At 44.5% G+C, this 23,346-nt stretch overlaps 1 protein-coding gene across 2 annotated transcripts in view; it reads left to right on the top strand.

The window, feature by feature from the left end:
* PDLIM3 (PDZ and LIM domain 3) overlaps positions 1 to 12,009 on the top strand; it is a 44,405-nt gene extending 32,396 nt beyond the window's left edge. The window contains exons 5-8 of one of the 2 annotated variants that reach the window (XM_056855233.1): positions 4,449 to 4,712; positions 9,690 to 9,820; positions 11,063 to 11,174; positions 11,739 to 12,009. In XM_056855233.1, the coding sequence (XP_056711211.1) occupies positions 4,449 to 4,712; positions 9,690 to 9,820; positions 11,063 to 11,174; positions 11,739 to 11,928 (697 nt within the window). In that variant the 3' untranslated portion in view covers positions 11,929 to 12,009. The remainder of the gene's footprint in view (positions 1 to 4,448; positions 4,713 to 9,689; positions 9,821 to 11,062; positions 11,175 to 11,738) is intronic. The other variant, XM_056855234.1, reaches the window with a different exon arrangement.
* The last annotated feature ends 11,337 nt before the right edge of the window (positions 12,010 to 23,346 follow it).

Raw genomic sequence — 23,346 nt, 5'->3', positions numbered from 1 at the left:
CCCACAAAAACATGTGGGGTAGGGCATCTCATTTTCTCCTCTCCCACTGTTTCCTTTTTCCCTTCTTTGAAAGTTCACATCCTTTTTCTGCTTTTCCCACCCACCAGCCAACCTACCTTCATCTACCTCCCTGTTCAGCTTTTGCTCCTTCCCTACCCCTGGTAGCCCCAGAAAACCACTGACTAGTTGTGGAGCACCAGCCACAAGGTGGGCCCACTTGTGTGGCAGGGACTTGCTGTGGGCTCTTCACTTTCCCTATATTATCTCCCCCATTTCCTCTTCTCCTGGCCACCTCCATATTTTCAATGTTCCTTGCTCCCTTCTCTTCCTCTTTTCCACCAACCAGCCTATCTTTTATTCCCACCCCCATCTTCAACTGTATTTATTATTTACTTACTTCAGTTATAACTACCTTTCTCCACAATGGGAACATCATTCTCCACTTCTCCATTTTATCCTAAAAACCACGCTGTGAGATTAGGATGAGAATGTATAACAGCTCCAAGGTCACCCAGTGAGCTTTCATGACAGAGTGGCAATTCAAACCTGGGTCTTTCAGATCCTAGTCTGAAACTCTAATTATGACACCATACTGGCTTTTGTGGGATGGCTGCTGTTAAACAGCAGCAAGCAGCCACTTCTGAGTGAGTCATGTGATATTAATCCCCTTAGTGATTTCTGCCAGCCCTGGCCATGAAGAATCCTCCCTCAAAGGTCAAAACAGCCTTGTAAAGTCCCCTACCTTCTCTACTTGCCTTTTACCAAAAGAAACCAAAGTTTGAAGGCTGCCAATACTCTTTTGGTTGCCTAGCAGCCACCACAACAGCTATGGAAAAGGCATTTATTTCTTAAAGCTACAGATACTGCTTCTATTATTTGGGGTGTTTTTTTAAGATTTCAGATTTTTCTGCAGACTTGGGGTTTTTTTCTGAGTTTTGTAGTAATATCTGTTTTGGCTGTTCATGACCCAAGTTTCTGGATTTAAGTTTCCACATATGGGGCCAAGTTGAGAAGTAGATATATTGATTACCCAGTCTTGCTTGGGAAAGACTGTTACAAGAATAACTAACTGAGAATAATGAAATTCTGTGTTGAGCACTGTTTAAGAGTTTACATTACCCATGGTATCTACTGAAAGTGGACTGAAATACTTTTGCTAATTGCGTTCAGTGTAAGGTGCACTCTATGCTAGTAACAATACCTAGGCTTGGCTTGTAACAACTCAGTTCTGCTTTTGGCATTTATGCTTCCATTACTGACAAGTGTTGCCCTTTTCTTCCGAACACTGGCTCTCACTTTATTTCTGACTGGTGGCATGTGCCAGCATGGCTGTCCCCTTGTATGGGTATTTGGCTGGGTGAGCTGGCAAGTATAAAAACTACGTACTGGCTTTGGAACATGTGTGCCTCTTCTGGAATTCATTTCCTTTGTCTTGCCTTTGATGGTAAGGAATGTGTCTTTCTTAATGCATTTGACAATATGGTCTGACAAATTCCACATGATATCCAGGGAAGGAAATTAGCTTTGGTACCTCTGTATCTTGATGCCAGCATTTTGAAACAGGATCCCTTAGACAGAGAAAAAACTGGTGCCTTAAGTTGTAGGTGATATTTAATTCTCAGTTCTATTACAGTAAATGCACCATGCCGAATGGTGGATTCACATGTGAACACTGGTGATCCTAGATTAATTTCAAGAACATCAAAACCAGAGATAGATCACTGAATATTGTCATGGACTGGTATGTGTCTGAAAAGTAGCAAAACAAATATCTGATTTCTGGCATTGCCAGAATTCACGTGTGAATATTGGTGTTCATGAAATTGCAGATACTCACTGTAGCATTTACATACTAATCCCAGAATACACTGACCCAGAAGTAGTTATTTCTGTGCAGTTTCTAGTAAGTGTGCACAGGTTAATAATCTTGCAGTGCAGTCCTATGCAAAATTACTCCAGTCTAAGTCTACTGAATCCGTAGATTGGAGTAACTCTGTATAGGATTGCGCTGTTCGAGCAGCTTCATGTATTTCAGAGAATGAGCGTGTGATTTGTGTATTCTTTTGTCATGTTCACAGAGGGAGACCTTGCACAGTTCTGCTGCTGTGAGATGCATGGCAGGACCACAATGTGCACATCTCACCATGGGGGGGGGGGTAAAGATTCCCCCTTTATTCTTGGCCTATCCGTCACTGCTTCCTGCAACGTGCAGATCTATTCTTAAATTCTAATTTTACATACTTAACGCTAGGTGAAATCAGAGAGACTTACATCCCTCTAACGTGTTTAGGAACTAGGTGTTAGAGTTATTCAATAAAACAGATCTATAAATCCAGCTGTTGTATTGAAACTGTTTCCACTCACAGGCCAAAAGTGTACCATAATCCTTTCATCTAACTTCTAGCATAACAAACAGCATCTTTAGAATTTCACCAAAGGCTTCTTAAAGTACCACATCAGGGTTCAATGAATAACAGACAGCCTGAGTTTATATCACCTTTATTGAATGACTTTCCAGCAGAAAGTACTGTTGAGGACATTTATTGCTGTAAAGAGTCTTTTAAAATCTAGGAAGGTGTAATAAAATTGATGACAATGAAGAGATTCTAGCTGAAATATTCAGTGTTGAAGTGTTCTGATGTCTGTCTAAAGAATAGATGAAGAAGACCCACAGCAATTCCAAAGCACATACACACACACACACACAAAATGAGATCAGTTATGTAACATTCTCTGCCTATCTAGTTTTCATCTGGGACCATTGGGTACTTAAATTGGGGAGTCTGAACATTGCACAAGCTTGCCTCTTTTGCTGGTTTGAAACAAGTGCAAGAAAATGTATCCGATGACTTTCAATATTTTGTGGCCGCCATCTAAATAATTAGGCACCTGATCCTAATGCTTATTTTTAACTACCAAATTGGTGTTTAAGGTGAGTTGTGCCTCTATTACCAGCACATAGGAAGAGCCTTGCTAGATCATATCAAAAGTCCATTTTGTCCAGCATCCTTTCTTCTAGAGGCCTGCCAAGTGCATAAACTGAGCAGTTAGGCAATAGCCCTCTCCTTTGTTGTTATGGAGATTCTATTTATGGTAGTTATCAAGGCTAATAGCCATTGATAGATTTATCCTTCATGAGCTGGACCCAAAGTACCACTAGCAGAGTAAAACTGGCAGAATGGGATTTCTTGACTTCCACTGTGGTCACTGAGCCCACAAAATGATGTTTGGGGGGGGAATCAAAGGACTCTCGGTAACATCATGGAGGTGAATGAGTGTATGGAACAGAAAATCATTGTAATATATAGAATATTGTTGAAGTCTATAAGTTATGATTATGATTGTATTTGTTGTTGGAAGTCACCCTGAGCTCGTTTTTTGCTGGGTGAGGATGGGGCATAAATTGAATAAAATAAATAAACAGAAACCACCCTCCCATCTTTGGCCAACAGGAATTGCCATTCCACCAGCATAACAGCTGACACTGGCAGGACAGCACCTTTGGATCCAACCCCATGGATTGATCTAATCTCCTTTTAAAACCAACTAGGCTAGAGGGTATTCTCATATCTTGCAGCAGTGAATTCCATAAATTATGTGTTGTGTGAAGAAATGCTTTTTTGAGGGGGGGGGTCTGTTTTCAGTCTACTGCCCATCAATTTAACTGAATGTCCTTGAATTCGAGTATTACAGAAAAGTTGTCTCCATTCACTTCTTCATGCCATGAGTAATCTTATAAATCTCTTGTGCCATCCCCTGCAAATCTTTATTTCCTAAATTTGAAGCCCCCAAATTCTTCACCCTTTCCTCTGAGACATATTACCAGTGTTGCTGCTGTGTTATGCCAACACCAAAGATCACCCACAGATCATTAGATATTGCCCTGTTGTTGCACTACAGTTGTCATTTGCAACTATAGCAACTTGTCTGCACCGGAGAATCCAGTTGCAAATGATTGCTATAGCATACAAGTAGCACAGTATTCAGTGATGTGTGGATACATTGTGCACTAACACAATGCTACATAGGACTGAGGATGGAAAAGCGAGTTTAAGCATTTCATCAGACAGTTGTTGCTTTGCACACATGGCAGGACTGGAAAAAAGTTTGCTCTCTGGATTTTTCTTCTGGCTCTGATTATTCTCTGAATCCGGTAGGATTATTAAATTTTGTTGTACCTTGTCTGCAAATCTGGCATGATTAGGTGCCTAACTATGAGGCTTAATGCAACCTTGGCTGAAAAACAAGGCATGAAAGTTTTTGGCATATTAGCTTCTGGGAGATAGTATGCAGTAAAAAAAAGAAAAATGACACATTCTGGCTGTTGCTTTTTTTCCTTGCATTTGATTCACTTAATCCCTTGCAATGCTTCTGCTCCTGTTCTTCATCTCTGTTTTTCCTCTCTGGTTTGCATCACATGTTCTTTTGTATACTGGTTTTTGGCACAGCCTTTGCAGTACTCCTTCTGGTATTGACGGCGGCAGTGGACGTAGCACACCCTCTTCAGTTAGCACTGTTAGCACTATCTGCCCTACTGAGTTGAAAGCGGCGGCTAAGATGGCCCCCAACATTCCCTTAGAAATGGAACTTCCCGGTGTCAAGATTGTACATGCTCAGTTTAACACACCTATGCAGATGTATTCAGATGACAATATTATGGAAACGCTGCAGGGTCAGGTTTCTACAGCACTGGGGGAGATTCCTCCAATCAGGTAATCAGAGGTGTGTGTGTGTGTGTGTATGAGAGAGAGATTGATATTGCTACCATTACTGGTTCTTACTTCATTCATTGTTAAGACTTTTAAAAATAGTGAATGTATGCAATTTTTAAGTCGTGGCATAACTAATCGTTAAGCATTAGTACAGGTGATCACTTGGTCATTAATTTCAATAGAATATGGATTGCAGCCTTAGTGAGAAAATCTAATGGAAGAAGTACTGAATACACTGACAGACAAAAATGTAACATAAGTTGAAGATTTCAAGTTTCCCTTAGAAATACCTTGGGAAATAGTTGTAGCCCTGCAGTGGCCTCAGGATGAATATGGTGGAAAGCAAGAGAATGTTTTCATTAATCTATCTGGATTACCCATTGTAGTATCTCCCCGGAGATAGAGAAAATGTTTTCCTAAATCCTCTAATCCCTTACCACCAAGGGTTCTAAACCTCCTAGAATTACATCTGATCTCCAGACCACAGAAATCAGTTCCCTGGAGAAAATGGCAGCTTTTGAAGGTGGAGTTCATGGCATTATTCCCTCCCTGCCCTCCCCAGGCTCCACCCCCCAAATCTCCAAGAGATTCCCAACCTGTAGTTGGCAACTTTACTACCACCACTTGAGGTAATTCCTTTCTGTTTAACCTGTATCCTCAAATATACATGGGTAGTCAATTACTTTTTTTCACTAAATGTCCCAGTATCAAGGGTATTGCCAAACCATCTTGGTTTTTACCATTTAATTCTGGGGTATGTGGAGATTTATCAAACTACAGTGGAAGGCAACACAAAAATATACTTTATTTGAAATAGAGACAAAGTATAACTAAACGGAATGGGGCAGGGTCGTGGCACAGAAGTAGAGCATCTGCTTTGCAGGCAGAAGGTCCCAGGTTCAATCCCTGGCATTTCCAGTTAAAGGGACTAGGCAAGTAGGTGATGTGAAAGACCCCTGCCTGAGACCCTGGAGAGCCACTGCCGGTCTGAGTAGACAATACTGACTTTGATGGACCCAGGGTCTGATTCAGGATAAAGCAGCTTCATGAGTTCATGTGTTCAAAAAAAAAAGTAATAAGAAAAACCAATCAATTCTGTATCTAACACCACCAATACTAAAAGAGTTTCATAAACTTATAGGGTTGCCAAGTCTTCCACTGTGGCAGAAGACATCCCACTGGCAACCCATATTGCTTGTTGCCATTCTGAGTGGTGGTGGGAAACCCATAAAAACAGTGCTGTTGTTGCATGCGCCATGATGTCATTTCCAAGGAAAACTCAGAAATGAGTTTAAGAACCACAGGAAATTTGATTATTTTACCATAGAGCTTCTAACAATTTCTAGAGCAACGTCACTTCTGTTTTTTTCCGTAGGTGACATCAGGGCACATGCGCTGCCAGTCCCCCCACATATCCTGCGCCCCCAAGCTTCCAAGTCCTTAGCCAATAGAGAGTCCTTCATTCCATCTGTCTACCCACATTCAGTCCATCAAAATTGTGCTTCTGTATTCAAACAACTCTCTTTACCACAACCAAGCCACAGACATTAATATATAATATTATAAAACAGAAAAAATCAAAGCTCACTCCCATTGAACAAAAATATTTTTACAGGAATTTTATTACTCTACTTGAAAACTTACTAAAACAGATAGTAAAAGAAATTTTATATCCCATTAAGAATTATCTAAGACAAAAAAAAGTCTTCAGCCCCTTTATTGCAAGTCCATATCCTACCACAGCAAACGGAGATACTCAAAATATGCTAGAAAAGAATCCATTCTCATTTTAGTCCATGTGACTTTCTGTCATGTTCTCTTATTACCTGACAAAAGGCATTTCAGAACATAAATCAAATTGTGCATATATCCATGGTCAAGCCAGGGTTCCCCAACATGGTGGCCACGGTACCACGGTGTCTGCCATTACCTCCTTTGGTGCCTGCTGACCTTTTCAAAAAGCAGGTAGGGCCTTGGCACGAGTTGTTATTGGCTTCCCTCATTCAAATGAGAGTTTTCCAATGGAGGATGAAGAGGACTGGTAAGCAGCTGGACTTTCCTTGGTCCGTGTATGGTTCTATCCCCCTTCAGGATTTCCTTCTTCCCGTGAGGTGTAAAGAGGGAGGTGTTCCACTTGGTTCCACCTCCTGAGGCAGTCATTTTAGGTTTGTCTCGGCCTTCTGTGGAAGCCATTTTGGGGTGGCACTCACCACCCCCTCTCAAAATTGCAAAGGTTCCTTCAGCCTCAAAAAGGTTGGAGACCCCTGCAAAAGCCAGATGCCAGTTTTTTTAAATAGATGGTGTGGTATATTCGCTGCTTGTTCTGCATATTTTAATTCAGAAATAGGGGATATCCTTATTTTAAATTTTATAACATTCTTTAGTATAGATTGGCAAAAGGTAATTACGACCCTTTTAATCCAATCCTAAACAAAGTTATACCCTTCTAAGTCCACCAAAGCCAAGGATGTAGTTCTGCTTAGGATTGCACTGTTAGTCTCAATACAGGACTTTACAATATCATATAAGATTTAGAATTTCATCAGGGGCATGAAGTGGCTCCCAGGGGCAGCAGTGAGTGGGGTGAAAGTAGATGAACTGGTACCCCTCTGCAGTCCGGCAACCTCTTTCCCCATCACAGCTGAGCCCGTGTGTTAACACCACATCATGGCTCAGCTGTAAAATGACAAAAAGCCTATTAAAGGGCTGAAAGGAAGAGGGGGAAAGCAGATGTTAGCTCTGCTATTTTGAAGGTGGAGCTTAGCCCCATCACCCTCCCCAGATTGGTTGTGGGCAATGCATCCACATAGATGCTCTCCCCAGTAACCTCTGAACTGGTGTACATAGAGTAGGGGGGGGGTTGTGTGTGTGTGTGTGTGTGTGTGTGTGTGGTTTGTTTGTTTTTTGCTCCAGCTCCATTACCTAGGAGCCCCACAAGAACTGCTTGAAATGAGCACAATGTTGAATGGAAGCTCCCAACAAAAGAAATGCCATCTATCGCAGGGCAAATATAGCAAAAAGTAGTTATCGGATGGATACGTATTAATAGTGGCATTGTAGCCTTCATAAAAGTTACGTAAAGCGTTGCAACTCTATCATATCTCAAACTTTCAGACTATATGCTTGTAAGTCAATCTTATATGAGTCTGCAAATGATAAAAAAGAATCTATGTTTGTATATTTTTATATTTTGTGTGGCTTTAACTTGTGCCGTTATTTTGTCAACTATTATTTGTTTTGTTATGAGATACTAAACTTTTATGGCAGGTGCAAGTTTGCTTTTTCAGAGGTTAGCAGTTTGTACTTCTGCAGCTAAAAGCACAATATCCTTTTATTTTCTACTGTACTAAAGCAAAGTATGCCTTAAAATAGACCAGTGGGCAGTACCTGTTCCATTAAATATGATATATAATTCAGTTTTTCACCTCCTTACTCATCAGTTTTCTGTTGCTTCTCCTCTAATAGGCTAAAACTCTTTAAAGGATTGCCTTTAAATTACCACAGAGAATAATGTAAATGGATTATTCCATCACTGGTTTCAGTAGAAACTAAAGACATTCATATCTTCACTGTATTGAACCATATAGACTATAAATAGGGATGTTGCCAGCCTCTAGGTGGCATCTGGAGATCTCCCGCTATTACAATTGATCTACAGACGACCAAGATCTGTTCCCCTGGAGAAAATGGCCGCTTTGCAGGGTAGACTCTATGGCATTTTACCCTGCTGAGGTCCCCCCCTCCCCCAAGCTCCACCCCCCCAAATTTCCAGGTATTTCCTGGAAATTTCCAGGTATTTCCTAACCCAGAGCTGGCAACCCTACTTCTAAAATTACTAAAATATAGCCACTTACACTAATCTTCTGGAAGATGAAAACCCTCTCTTAAAATTTGGAACTGTCGATCCATTGACAAAGATGTTCCGTTGTCTAGATAATATTAAATGAATATTAATGAATCTTGGTAATCTTATTGGTAATCTTGGTAATAATATTGGTAATCGTGGTAATATTACCAAAAATGAATCTTGGTAATATTAAATGAAATGACATTACTCACTCTAGAATCCTGGGCTAATCTACATTGATTGCATTGCAAGGAGTTGCTAACATGCTTTTGGGAACTGTTCCAGTAAAAGGACCTTTGAGATGTCTCTGTTGGTGGGATTCATTTTCACTAGGCATGAACTTGGGAGGGCTATCCTGATGCTGGAGTATTTTGTGTCTGGTAGCCTCAAGTCCCTTTTCTTGTGGGACATTCCAATCACCTTAATGATGACTACTGAAAACTAAGCCCTGAATCTGAAACCATTAGCTGCCACTTCTCTTGGCAAGAAGTAAAAAGTTTTTTAATGTGTGTCTATAGATTAAGCATGTATTAAAGAATACTTTTACTGTATCTGTGCCTCACTGCTGGACATTAAACAACAATTGGGCTTGTCTGAACAGTGGTTTTGTGTGCTCCGTTGGCAGGCGTGCAGAAAAAAGGGTGCTCCAAAATAGGAGGTCAGGTCTTTAATCTTGACAATCTAAACTCTGGCTATATGTAGACCTTGCTCCACACCTGGCTTGAAAATATAACCAATATATGTTACTTTAATGATACTGTTCATATGGCCAATTCGGCCCTGAATGGTGTCACTCTAAGATCAAAATTAAAGAAAAAGAACGATATATGTATAAACAATTATGTAGATAACCAATAAGAAAATTAGTATTTTTATCTTAATTAACTGGGGGAAAACTTTTTAAAAATAGTGATATTATTAATTCTCATTTGTATAAAATTAGGCAGTTATGTTAAGCATTTGTTTAATTTTTTTAAATAAAAATTTTATATGTATATCTGTATAAAAGTTATCTGAAAGAAATTCTGTGTAGAAGTTGAGAATATTATACCCTTCTGTTGACATGCTAGTATTTGTTCCTTCCATTCTTTATTGGTTAACCATCTTTCTTACCCTTGTTGACTTTGCAGTGACCCAGTACCAACGTCAGTGCCCAACTCTGATGTTTATAGGATGCTGCATGATAACCAGGAAGTATCGAATCAACCACGTCAGTCTGGTTCCTTTAAGATTCTCCAGGATATGGTCTCTGACGAATCTGGTTAGTTCAAGTTTATATCCATCCTCCACTGATTTTCATGCTGGTATGTGTGTGGTCTTCAGAGTGTGTGTAGCAGAGTGGCTAAGAGAATGAGATGGTGGCCCTGGCCATCACTTGCTAAAACCTTAGCTCCTACCACAAACTCATAAGGTAGACTTACACATCCCACTCTCCCTCAGCCTCAGTTCCTCATCTGAAATATGAAGATAGCAAGCTGGGGAATCTCACCCCACACACACACACACACACTCCTCCCCATGCTGTCTTTACTTTCCTTCCTTCCCTCCCAAACACAGTCCTGCAGGTTCTCCCCTTTCCTTGGGTCCTTCTCTACTTCTAGCTTCCAATTCCCTTCTTTTGCTACATTTTCTTTTCTACCTACCTCTATTCCAGCTTCAACCCCAATCCTTCTTGACTTGTCAGCCAGATTGCTCCTTCATCCCCGCCCAACTCACTTCCAATTTCAAAGTGACGCTGTGGCAGCAATCCAAAATGGCTGCTAAGACCTCATGAGGAAATTTGGTCATCTTAAATATTTTTAAATTTTATTTTAACCCCACCCCTTTTTAATTCAAGAATTTTTTTGCATACTTGAGGGCTCCCCAAGGCTTGCAGAAATATTTCCTATGTCTGTCCCTGGCCCAATTGTGCAGATTTTAAAATCTGCACTCGGGCCAGTTTCAGAATTACATATATAGATAATACTGGTCTACCTAATCGGGCTTTTGTAAGAATCATTGTGATAAAGTTCAAAACTCTTTGTGTACTATATTATAAATATACTATATATTAAAAGTACTATATCAACAGTGTGTACTCAGTGGGTAAAAGAAGCTTAAACATAACATTAACATAGATAACAATAATGAATGTATACCAAGGCAGTGAGCTGTACAGAGGGTATTGTAACCAAAATTAAAACATGTTAGTAATAATATTAAATGAATATTTAATATGTCATGATATACTAACAAACTGTAGAGCTATCTGCATGTAGTAATAAACAGCAATTGATGACTCTTTAAAAAGAGAGATGAAAGAATGACTGACAAATAATTGGAAATAGATTTATGCATGCAGTCTTTGGCCCTAAAACATGAAATATTTGTTAATAAGGAGATGGAGTTGTATACAGTGTTACAAACAAAAGTGTATTGCTTAAGCCTCTGGTTCTAGAAATTTAGAAGAAGCCCAGCACTCTGGACTGTTCTGTGAATGGAAATGTCTTCTTCTTTTCCCCAGATGGACGGCCAACTGGTACAAGGAGTGTGAGAGCTCCACTCACAAAGGCCTCTGCCGGTGCAGGAAGTGTTCCAAAGGTTCCCTTGTGTGACAAGTGTGGAAATGGAATTGTGTAAGATTTTCATTTCACTTTTAACAAACCCATGCCATAGGGACTCAGAACTCCCAAAAAACTTAGAGGGGAAACGTGAAGAGATTTCTCTTGAGAACGAAACTCAGACCATTCACACATCTTAAGAGAACTCATAAACTAAACTGTTCAAAATTCCAAGTAACTAATTTGGATAGACAAGTGTGTGTGTGTGTGTGTGTGTGTTTAAACCTCAATGCAATACACTGTTTTTAAATATTACAAGTTGAAGGTGCTAGGGCAACAGCAAGGCATAGACTATAAATAACATCTACCCATTCTGTGTTGCTATAAAGTTGGCAAACCTGCTGAATTATTACGTGACCTGCATGGCTCCTATTGAAATGCAATCTTAGTACAGTGCCTAATAGCTCTGTGCTATGCAGATTGGATTTAACAGAGCATAAGTATGCTCTGCATAGGATTGCACTGCAAGTCCTTGAATGCATGCCTCTAGTTGTATTGTAAAGTTTTAATCTTGCTTCTTAAATCATAGTCCTAATGTTCTGACTTTTAGCCCCTTGGTTTTATTTATTTTCTCTTCAGTGGCCCAGTCGTCAAGGCACGTGATAAGTACCGGCACCCGGAATGTTTTGTCTGCTCAGATTGCAACCTCAACTTGAAGCAGAAAGGTTACTTCTTCGTGGAGGGGCAGTTATACTGTGAAACTCATGCCCGATCCCGCATGAGGCCACCAGAGGGATATGAAGCGGTCACGGTTTATCCCAGGGCTTAACTGTCTGGAGACAAACATACCTGCATGCGCACAAGCCGTTATCAGCTTACAGCAGCAATATGATCCCTGAATCCAACATATTGCTTTGGGGTGGGGGGGCACGATAAGGCAGAAGGATGACATTTCTAGTATCCTTTATCTCTGTCTTTTTATTATCATCACGACTACCATTGTAATCTGATGGCGTATAAAGTTAATATAACGTGCTGTATTAGATTAAGAGCCTTTGAATTGGTTTTGGTTACAGCTACTTACAATGAGAAAACTATATTTCTGTCCAAATCTTCAAATTCCATTTTTTACGAGTAACACTAGAAAGGAATCCAGTCCAGAGTACTCAGACCTCTGAAAAGAAATCCTTTAAGCTGAAGATATTATATAAAGCTCGCTGTGCTGTGAACACACTGGGTAGTTTTTATATCATCTGTCAATACTCCCCCTCCTCACTGCGGTCTCTTCCTACTGGAAAACAAAGCATCTTGGGGGGGGGGGCTGCCTGAGAGGGACCGGGCGACATGTCACTCCTCCTGGAGATGATGGCAGGAGTGACTGGGCAGATGAGTGGAGTGGAGCTGGACATGGTTCACTTGCGTGCATTGAGATGGAGCTGTTTGTCTTATTTACATCCAGTGCAGTGAAGTGCTCTGAACATAGTGTGTGTATCTTCACTCAGACATCTATGCATTATTTTTTTTAATCACATATATCATTTATATCCAACAGCCACAATATTATGCCCACTATGAGATAGGATTTCATTTTCCATACCTTACCTCTCAACTTTTATGTGTTAAACCTAGAACTTATGAAGCCAATGTAATAAGTACTTGGATCATTTTCATTAGAAGAAAGGGTTTTCTCTCCCCCTACCCCCGACTGAAACATTTTGCTTTGTTACTGTACGTTTATTTTCTCTGCCTGTGTTTATCCTTATGCTGTCTATCTGAACAGAAATAAATACATGAAAATGCCAGGATCTCCCTCCCCAAAATGTGATTATTTCCATACAGCCAAGGGTAACAGAAGCAAGGGGTTGTCTTGGGGCGAAAACGCACGGTCATTTGAGCCTCCTTTCTTCCCTGTTCCAGCCAGGATTCAGCCAGGATCGTGCGTTCGACTGTGTGTTTTCACCCATTGACAGAAGCTGTCCATACTCGGGCAAACTGTCTACCCCACATGTAGCTGAAAGCACATCTGCATCCATATCATGATGCCTATCTGGGCCCTATGGGACTGGCTTGGTGTGTCTTCTGATGGACATGCACTGCAACCAAGGCTACTTAGCCACACATACAGCTGAAACGGGGCCTTTGCTTGTGACCTAGCATAACAATTTGCACTTAAAAGGGGGGAATCTCACAGGTGTGTGCAAGTCCTTAAGCATATTTAAGTAGTCCTGCAAATCCCAACCAAAAATGTTTGTGGACATTAAAAAAAATACTACTTTGTTTTGCTCCAAGAGAGTTTTCTGTGAAACAGGGTTTATCTGTACCTAGTAAGCAACAAGACGGGTGATGTCTAGAACTAAGAGGTACGTATGTCTCCATGTTAAGAAGAGCCCACTTTATTCCATCTCCCTCAGGTGTTAATATAGTAGAGACGATGTAATCTCTGATTTCGCCTGGGGAAAAAGCAGCAATGCTCACATTATCTCTAAAGGCCAGAAACCTTATATTGCATATTCATTTCTCCAGGGAAAGTAAAAACAGCAGGAGAATAAGGCCATGTGAGGGCATGCTGTGTATCATTTTCCTAAAGAGACCAAAGCAGCAGAAGATATGTGAATTATGCTTCAGTCTGTGCCAAAGGTTTGTGCTAGCACGTGGCCCTTCTCCAAATTAAATGCAGAGACTAAAACCGGCTGTCAATGTTGGCAGATCAACACTTATAAAATTATCTCACTGAACAGGCATTGGTCTGCCTAATAATAATAATAATCAAAATCTTACCAATTTCTGGCCTTCTGTTGATAAACAGCCAGGTAAAATTTAACCATGGTTTAGGGTTAATGGCTTATGTCTGCATTTGATTTTTTAGAAATCATTCACCACACTGTGCCCTTGCTGTCTGTAAACTGCCAATCTGAGAGCTCATACAGACTGCCAAACTACCCAAAGGAGAGCTCTTTTACTTCTGGGAACCCTGATCATCTGGATCAACTTGCCGACAGAGTGAATAAAATGACAAACAGAAGCATAAGACCGAGGTAGAATTGAACCATCCCCTCCCCTCTGGTGTATATGTGGGGTGGAGTGGAGGAATAAAAACACAGAGGCTATCATCTTTCCCAGAGCCAGTCCTGCAGGCAGCTCTCCTTAAAGTAGCATTCTGTGGGGTATCGTTAAAGAGCAGCACCTTTTTAATTATTTAGGTATTTTTATCACACTGCATAGTGAACACATGAGGCTGCCTTATACTGAATCAGACCCTTGGTCCATCAAAGTCAGTATTGTCTACTCAGACCAGCAGCAGTTCTCCAGGGTCTCAAGCAGAGGCCTTTCACATCACCTACACACCTAGTCCCTTTAACTGGAGATGCCAGGGTTTGAACCTGGGACTTTCTGCGTGCCAAGCAGATGCTCTATGCCACAGCCCCCACAGCTCTTTGGATTTTCTTCCTCAGCCACTAAAATGGCTGACTGTATCCATTCCCATTCATTGAACACAAATATAAAGATTCCCACTCTTAAGAGTGAACACTTCCTCCAAAGTCCTCCATGAACTGGTGAACACAAGTGGGGAACAGTTCTGTGTGTGTGTGTGCATGAACTTTGCAGAAGCAGTGTGTTTGTTGACCTAATGGTTTAAAAATTATGACATTTCAGTCCGTTTCTTCCCTTCCTCCCTGCCTCTTGCAGAAGAGAGAATATTTGGAAGAATGCATTATCAGCATTAATGCTGGCATCTTTGTGAACTGTTCCAAATAAATCCAGTTCTCAGTTTAGCTGTGTGCAACTTTGCTCACATGGATTACTTGCCCACCTCAATGTCCTTTCTCACTGATAATAACTTAAATTGTTAACCACAGGGACTAGCCCTCTGGTTGTCTATGGGCGAAGACAGATAAGATATATAAAAAAGAGCTCACTGCCAGTACTTCAGCCCTGCTGGTATTCAGAGGTTTACGGCTGAACTGTCCGACAACCATGCTGCTTAATCAAATGCTGACTCTAGCTGACTCAAGTCTTACCCACTGCTGTATGCTAAGAAAATAACTCTGCTGGATCAGACCAGTAATCCACCTGGTCTGGAATCCCATATCACTCAGTGGCCAACCGGTTGCCCTGTTGCCTCCTAGCACTTATCTTCAAAGGTCGTCGACTGTCTCTGGATGTGGGGGTTCCCTTTAGTCTGGGACAGTCAAGCTCTGAATAACAGGGCAGCACATACATGCAACCTCAGTCCACCACAAGAAAAGCATTGCTAGTATTGGACAACTGGGTAGTAGTTTCTGCTGTGCAGTCCCACCTCTCAGAGAGGCGGATCTCTTCATTAGATGGCTCCTTTGCACAAATGGTGGACCCCTAGTTCAACTACGATGAGCAAACTGATGGAAGGGCAACAAAGTCTTTTCCAGTGAAATTTATTTACTTTATTACTATCCTGCCTTCTCCACCCCCACCCACAATGGGGACTCAAAGCAGCTTACATCACACTCCTTTACTCCATTTTATCCTCAAAACTACCCTGTGCAATAAGTTAGGCTACCAGTATGTGACTGGCCCAAGGTTACCCAGCAAACTTCCATTTCAGAGTGACGATTCAACCCTATGGGTCTCCTTTGATCTTAGAGAAAGGCTATAACCACTACACCACACTGGCTTTCAACAAACGTATTTAGCCTGCTGTTCTTATAATCTGCTGACAAATATCGTGCAGTCCTGTCCCATTCAAACAAATGGGATTTGTAATCACACTTCAGATGTCAAGATTTTTTTTATATAATCCCAATTGATCCAAAGCCTAAATTTTATGGTGATATGAGATCAATGAGAAACTGAGCACAAATTGCAATCTCATATGTGGTCTAAAACACTATAACCCCCTCCCAATCAAAGTACCAGTAAAATTACAGTACAGATTAGAGACTGCTAAATATAGCTGTACATGGCTGCTGTTGTATAATATTGCTGGAATAAACCCAGCGGCTGGATTTCTCAGCTGCTACTGAACAGGTGTAAAGGGGACCTGCTAACCATGATCTTCTACATAAACACTAGAACTATTTGAAGAGGCTGACAGAACTTCAGTAATGTGGCTACTGATTTCTGGTGGATTGAGATGTGTGGTCCTAATCTGATCTGGAAATCCTATAGATTTGAATGGCAAAGTCTTTGTGAATCCTTGTGGACTGACCACCTTTTATTAATGACTGCCAACAATAATCTGCTTTATTTTTACCTTGTTTTTTCTTGTTCATGACAATATTCAAAGGAACAGTGATTGGATTACCCTATGTTTTTATGTACTGTCTCCTGAGCTGAATGCTTGAATCATCTTGACAAAATGGTTTAGCTAAACTAGAGAAGCTCCAGATAAAGCATACAAACCCAAAATATTAAGGTGTGGATTTCAGTATGAGCATGCCCCTCTTTGGATTCTCTAGCCCAGCAGCCTCTGATACATCTTGATATCTACTTTCACCGGGCACTATGCAATCTAATTAAGGTTGCAATCCTAAAAATGCTTTCCTGGGCATAACACCCACTGAATAAAATGGGACGTACTTCTGAGTAGACCTGCTTAGGATTGCTCGTTAAGTTTGCAATATCTAATAATTCAAAGAGGACAGAAATGCAAAGTTTGAGCTTTCCCCGTGATGCCCTATAACATCCTCCTCCAATTCCTCCCCACCCCCCAATGCTGACATTTTCCCCTTGATGCAGATAAGCGCAATTGTGTACAAAGGGAACGGAGAGGAGGTGGGGAGGGGGTTGTGAGAGATCCCCTCTCTCTGAGTTTACTTCTCAAAATCAAATGTTCAGACGTTGATAAAGAAACAAAGGATTTATTGAAGACATCAGGAGCTGAGACAGGCACAGATAGCAAGTTGCAAGTGAGGGGCTAATCGGGTTTACAGAATATATTGACTCCAGGGCACTGGGGCACTGGGGTTCACACTTATTGTTATGGGAAGTTACAAGCTTGGCATAATACAAAACATCAGACGAGTCCCAGGAAGTCTGGTGAAGCTATCACACTTCCAAGGCCGCATCGGCCTGAGGGAGTACTGACAGGAAGAACAGCGGGGGGGAAGATACATGGGGCAATCAGGCCTGGCGCCTGAGACCAGAAGGTGTGAACTGCTTTTACGAGTTCACTGATAGCAGGTGATGGGAAGCAGAGACACATACACAGAGACCCTCACATTCTGCCCCCCTTAAGGCCCCCCTCCGGGGTCCTCGAGAGGGCGAGGCTTATCGGGATAAGCGAGGTGGAATTCTCGGACCAAGCGAGGGGCCGCCATGTGGGGTGCGGCCACCCACTCGTCGTGAGCGGACCCAAGGTTTTTCCAACGAACAAAGTAAAACAGTTTCCCCTTCTTCCATTTGGAATCTAAGACCTTGGATATTTCCAGATGGGTATCCCCTCCTACCACAGTAGGAATCTCACGGTCGGGAGGGGGGTGGAACTGGGGGGCTGCCACATACGGTTTGAGAAGACTAATATGAAAAACCGGATGGACTCCCTTGAGAGTCTTTGGGAGCTTCAGTTCCACGGTAACCTCATTGATCACTCTGGTAATGGGGAAAGGTCCCACATAACGGTCGCTCAGTTTTTTGCAGGGCCGAAGGGAGCGGAGGTTTTTGGTGGACAGATACACTTGCTCCCCCACCTTTAGCTCCCATCCCGGAGACCGGTGTTTGTCTGCTTGTTCCTTGTACTTGCTTTTTGCCTTCTCAAGATTTTTGAGCAGCCACGGCCAGGTAGATTTAACTGCCTGGACCCACTCCTGAAGATCAGGGGTGGTTTGGAGCTCTGGCGTGACGGGGGCGGAACCGAAAGGACCGAATTCCGTCCCGTATATTACTTGGAAGGGACTAAAGCCGGTAGAGGAATGAGGCGCATTGTTGTACGCATATTCGGCGAATGGCAGCAGGTCGACCCAGTCATCCTGGTGGAAATTGACATAGCAACGCAAATAACATTCTACCACCGCGTTTACTCGTTCCGTTTGACCATCCGTTTGGGGGTGATAGGCGGAAGACAAACCCTGTTCCTCCACCCCCATGAGCTTTAGAAATGCTCGCCAGAATTTGGCAACAAACTGGACCCCCCGGTCGGAGAGGACCTTCCTCGGTACCGAGTGTAGCCTGAGGACATGTGTAACAAATAGTTTAGCCAAACCCTGGGCTGAAGGAAGACCTGCACATGGAACAAAATGGACCTGTTTGGAAAAAAGGTCCGTGATTACCCAGAGAACCGTTTTTCCCCGACTAGGAGGTAGGTCGGTGATAAAATCCATGGCTATGACTTCCCATGGGCGGGAGGGGTTCTCCAGCGGTTTGAGAAGCCCGGGGGGTTTTCCCATCCGTTTCTTAGCTGTGGCGCAAGTGGGGCAGCTGCGCACATACAGTTCCACATCGGCTCTCATACCGGGCCACCAGAACTGCCTCCGTACCAGGTGAAGTGTTTTAATGAAGCCAAAATGACCTGCCAATCTGGCACCATGTACAAGTCCCAATACCTCCTTGCGAAGGGAGGACGGGACATACAGTTTCCCCCCTTGCATCCACCAAGTGTTGGTTCGTTCCAGGCCAGTAGGGAGGAGATGGTGCTCCTCCTCCTGTAAGGAAGCGTCCCGGAGCCATTGTTGGAAGGCTTCTGGGATACCCTTGAGCGTAGGGGGGGTCTCTGGTCGATGGGCTTGGGAGCGGGTGGTGACGGCTAAGCCGGGGACCTCCCCACGCTGCTCGGGCGTGAACAGGGAGTCGACAGGGCGATCGAAATCATTGCGATACTGGGGGAGTCGAGACAGAGCGTCGGCTAGGGCATTGTCCTTCCCCGGGACATGTTTGAGAGTGAACCGGAATTTGGCGAAGAATTGGGCCCACCGAATTTGTTTGGCGTTGAGCTTTCTAGCTCCCTTGAGAGCCTCGAGATTCTTGTGATCGGTACACACTTCAAACGGCAGTTCGGCACCTTCTAAAAAGTGCCTCCAGATGGTGAGGGCATGTTTGACCGCCGCCGCCTCCTTCTCCCAAATAGCCCAGTTAATTTCGGACTGGGAAAACTTTTTGGAGAAGTAGGCGCATGGTCTCAACCGCCCCCCTTCATCCCTCTGCAATAGGGCCCCACCCATGGCCACATCCGAAGCATCCACCTGCACCACGAAAGGCTTGGTGCAATCAGGGTGAGCCAAAACGGGTTCGGATGAAAAGAGTAGTTTTAAACACTCAAAAGCCTGCTGGCACTGGGGGGACCATTGCAAACGGGCTGAGGGAAGTGCGGCACTAGCCCCCTTGTCTTTGGTACGCAACAGATTGGTGAGAGGAAGCGCAACTTGAGCAAAGTTGGGAATAAAGTTTCGGTAAAAGTTAGCGAATCCCAAAAATTGCTGAAGCTGGCGGCGGGTAGTGGGGGGTTCCCAATCTCGCACCGCCTGGACCTTGGCGGGGTCCATTTCTAAACCTTGGTGGGAGATCACGTACCCAAGAAATGTTATGGAAGGTTGGTGGAACTCACATTTGGATACCTTAGCATACAGTTTGTGCTCCCGCAGCCGCTGGAGCACTTCTCGCACTAGGCGCACATGTTCTTCCATGGTTTCAGAGTAAATAAGTATGTCATCGAGAAATACCACCACCCCCCGAAACAGCAAATCATGTAAAACCTCATTAATCAATTGCATAAACACACTGGGGGCCCCCGAAAGTCCGAACGGCATGACTAGGTATTCAAACATTCCAAAACAGCTGGAAAAGGCCGTTTTGGGTTCGTCTCCTTCTTTAATGCGGATGCGGTGGTATGCTTCCACTAAGTCCAGTTTGGTGAAGATTCGGCCCTCCTTTAATTGTGCTAAAAGGTCGGGAATAAGAGGGAGAGGGTAAGCGTTAGACTGGGTGACCGCGTTTAGCCTACGAAAGTCAATACACAGTCTTAGATCTCCCGTCTTTTTCTTCACAAAGAAGGCCGGGGCCGAATAAGGAGCTTTGGAAGGGCGTATGAAACCCCTCGCCAAGTTAGCGTCCAAATAGTCCCGCAACACCGCCTTCTCACTAGGGCTCATGGGGTAGACCTTCCCTTTAGACAGTTTGCCTTCCCCCACGATTTCAATGGCACAGTCCGTCTCTCTGTGGGGAGGTAGTTCGTCACATTCTTTAACATCAAAGACATCCGCAAACTGCGAGTATTCCGTGGGAAGTTGAGGAGGAATGGGGATCGGGTTGGGGGACCCTACCAATGCGGCGGCCGGAGTCCTGAGTACCCGTTCCTTGTCATGCAACCCACAGGGGCTGTCGGGAAACGAGAGCACCCGTTTAACCCAGTCAATGGAGGGGTTATGTCCCCGTAGCCAGTTCATCCCTAACACCACTGGGGTTACAATAGGGGCGATGGTAAAATACAAGCGTTCCCAATGTTCTCCCACCGACATAATCACGGCAGCAGTTCGGTGGGTCACTGGGCCCCGTTTAAAATCGCTCCCGTCCATTTGGGAAAAGCGGAGGGGTCCCGGAAGCCGCTTGCGCCTGACTCCCAGTTTCTTGGCGGCTTCCTCACTAATCATAGTGCGGGCACACCCCGAGTCAACCAAAGCGGGGAATTCTAAACCGGGACCCCCTTTGGGTAGGGACAGGTGAACACGTACATACACATTGTCCTCTTGGGCGCTTACCATCGGTGGAGCTCCTTGCACAACGACAGGGGCGGTCTGCTGCGGAGCCCCCTTTACAGCAGACCGACGGCGTTTTTTGCCGGCTGTTCCCACTCTTCCTCCTCGCTGGAAGAGGGGGATGGAGTGGTGGCATTCGGGGATCCGTCCGAATCAAAAGTAGCATTTGTAATCCGGGACCCCGTTGGGCCTGTAGAGGTGGAGATCACATCCTGGGGGCGCGCATGGAGAGCGGAGGGTGCGCCGGAACGCCGGCCCGGTGGCCCGCTCCTGCGGCGGGGCTGGTCCTCAGCGGCCGCCTTCTGCGGTTCGGCCGGGGCTTGGCGAGGGGGGTTTGGACGACCCACACGAGAGGGGCATTGCGACGCAAAGTGCCCCTTTCCTCCACAGGTCAGGCAGACTCCGGTCTCAAAACGTTTACGGCGTTCAGCGGCCGAGGGACCCCCGCTCCCTCCCGGTCGGAAGTCTCGGCCCCGGTCACTCCGGGGTCTCGGGTCTCGTCCAACGCGTTGTTTGGACAAGGTCAGGAGTTGTTTGCGATTCTCGATGTCGGCAGCGTGGCGAACCCAACCTTCCACATCCGGGGGGTTCCCTTGCATAAAAGCCCAATGCTGGAGGTCCGGGTTGAGGCCCTCCCTGAAGCACTGTACCAGAGTGGCCTCACTCCAGTCCAGGATTCGGCTGGCCAGTGATTGAAACTCACTTGCATACTGCGCCACCGACTTGGTCCCTTGGCGCAGTTGCATCAGGGAGGCTTTAGCCCGCTCACCCAGAGTCGGGTCCTCGAAGCGGTTTCGGAGTGCTACCATAAACTCATCCAGGGTTCGTAGCACCGGCGAGCGGAGTTCATACTGCAACACCATCCAGGCGGCCGCCTCCCCTTGCAGCAGGGAAGCCACGTACTGCACCCGGGACTCCTCGGAAGTGAAGGTTCGGCCTTGTTCTCGCATAAAAATGTCCACTTGGACCATGAAAAAGGTCAACTGGTCTCCTGAACCGTCATAGGTGACTTTCAGGTCCCGACGGGACGGGAAGCTAGGAGGCGCGGGGGGGGCTGCCGGTGTTCCGTCCGGGGGGTTGCCGGCAGGCGGTTGCACTTTCAAGGCGTCCAGGGCCGCGGCCATCTCACCCATCACCCGCCGCATGGACTCCATCTGTTCCTGCATGGCTTGGCGATCCTCCAGCCACTGCCTGCGTTCCTCTTCCATCAGGGCCTCCTTGCGCGCCGGGTCCCCTTCAAGTCCCGTGCTGGGGAAGGCCAAACGGCGATCCTTCGCCGCGGTTCGGGAGAGAGACCAACCCTTGGGGGAGTCCAGCCAATTGTTAAAAAGTCCTCGGCCTTGGTCGGGGATGGGACCCCTAGGCTTCTTCGGCTTGGCACCCTCCTCCTTGGGATCCGGCTTCTCCGGTACCACCGGTCCGTCCGGTGCGTCAGGGGTAGTAGGGGTGTTTTCCTCATCGCCTGACATTCTGTCCCAAAAGGTACAGCAGCAGTTCGAGAGGCAAAGTCTTGCAACTTAATGTGAGAGATCCCCTCTCTCTGAGTTTACTTCTCAAAATCAAATGTTCAGACGTTGATAAAGAAACAAAGGATTTATTGAAGACATCAGGAGCTGAGACAGGCACAGATAGCAAGTTGCAAGTGAGGGGCTAATCGGGTTTACAGAATATATTGACTCCAGGGCACTGGGGCACTGGGGTTCACACTTATTGTTATGGGAAGTTACAAGCTTGGCATAATACAAAACATCAGACGAGTCCCAGGAAGTCTGGTGAAGCTATCACACTTCCAAGGCCGCATCGGCCTGAGGGAGTACTGACAGGAAGAACAGCGGGGGGGAAGATACATGGGGCAATCAGGCCTGGCGCCTGAGACCAGAAGGTGTGAACTGCTTTTACGAGTTCACTGATAGCAGGTGATGGGAAGCAGAGACACATACACAGAGACCCTCACAGGGGTACTCCAAGCAGCATTTAGTCTTTTTTCCAAGAATACAAATAAAATGTCCTGGTTTGTAATCCCCAAATTCAAAATTCAGATTGCTGGCAAGGAGATTAAAAAATATATATTATTTTATTTTTCTGCCGCTGATTTATGGCGACCCAGTAGGGTTTTCAAGGCAAGAGACGTTCAGAGGCAGTTTGCCATTGCCTGCCGCATCACAATCCTGGTATTCCTTGGAGGTCTCTCATCCAATTAACTAGCCAGGGTCAGGGAGCGAGGAGAAAAAGGGGATCTAATTATAGGTATTCCGCATCTGACCTTATTCCCCCAGCTCCCCCTTTTTTATAATTAAAATAATGAAACATTAGAAACAACAGCACAGAAACGGAATGGTGATCTCTAAAGTCAGGAAAGGTAATGCTGGGATAAATTTTGTTAGTCTTTAGGGCGACACTGAGCTTCTCTTTTAGTTAAGGGCGAAAACTCAGGTTTTTCCTTGGGTTTGCGGCTCTCTAGATGCATATTTTCCCCATCTGAATTCTCAAAACTCTGCATGGGGGCTTATTTTTGAGTTCTGAGAATTTGGCTGGGGGAAATGTGCATTTAAAGAGTGGCAAATGCAAGGCAAAACCTCCCATGT

Source organism: Euleptes europaea, chromosome 9 (genome assembly GCF_029931775.1).
Source record: "Euleptes europaea isolate rEulEur1 chromosome 9, rEulEur1.hap1, whole genome shotgun sequence".
NCBI classification, from domain to species: domain Eukaryota; kingdom Metazoa; phylum Chordata; class Lepidosauria; order Squamata; family Sphaerodactylidae; genus Euleptes; species Euleptes europaea.
The sequence above is the reverse complement of the archived record's forward strand: the minus strand, read 5'-3'. Positions and strand labels throughout refer to the sequence as shown.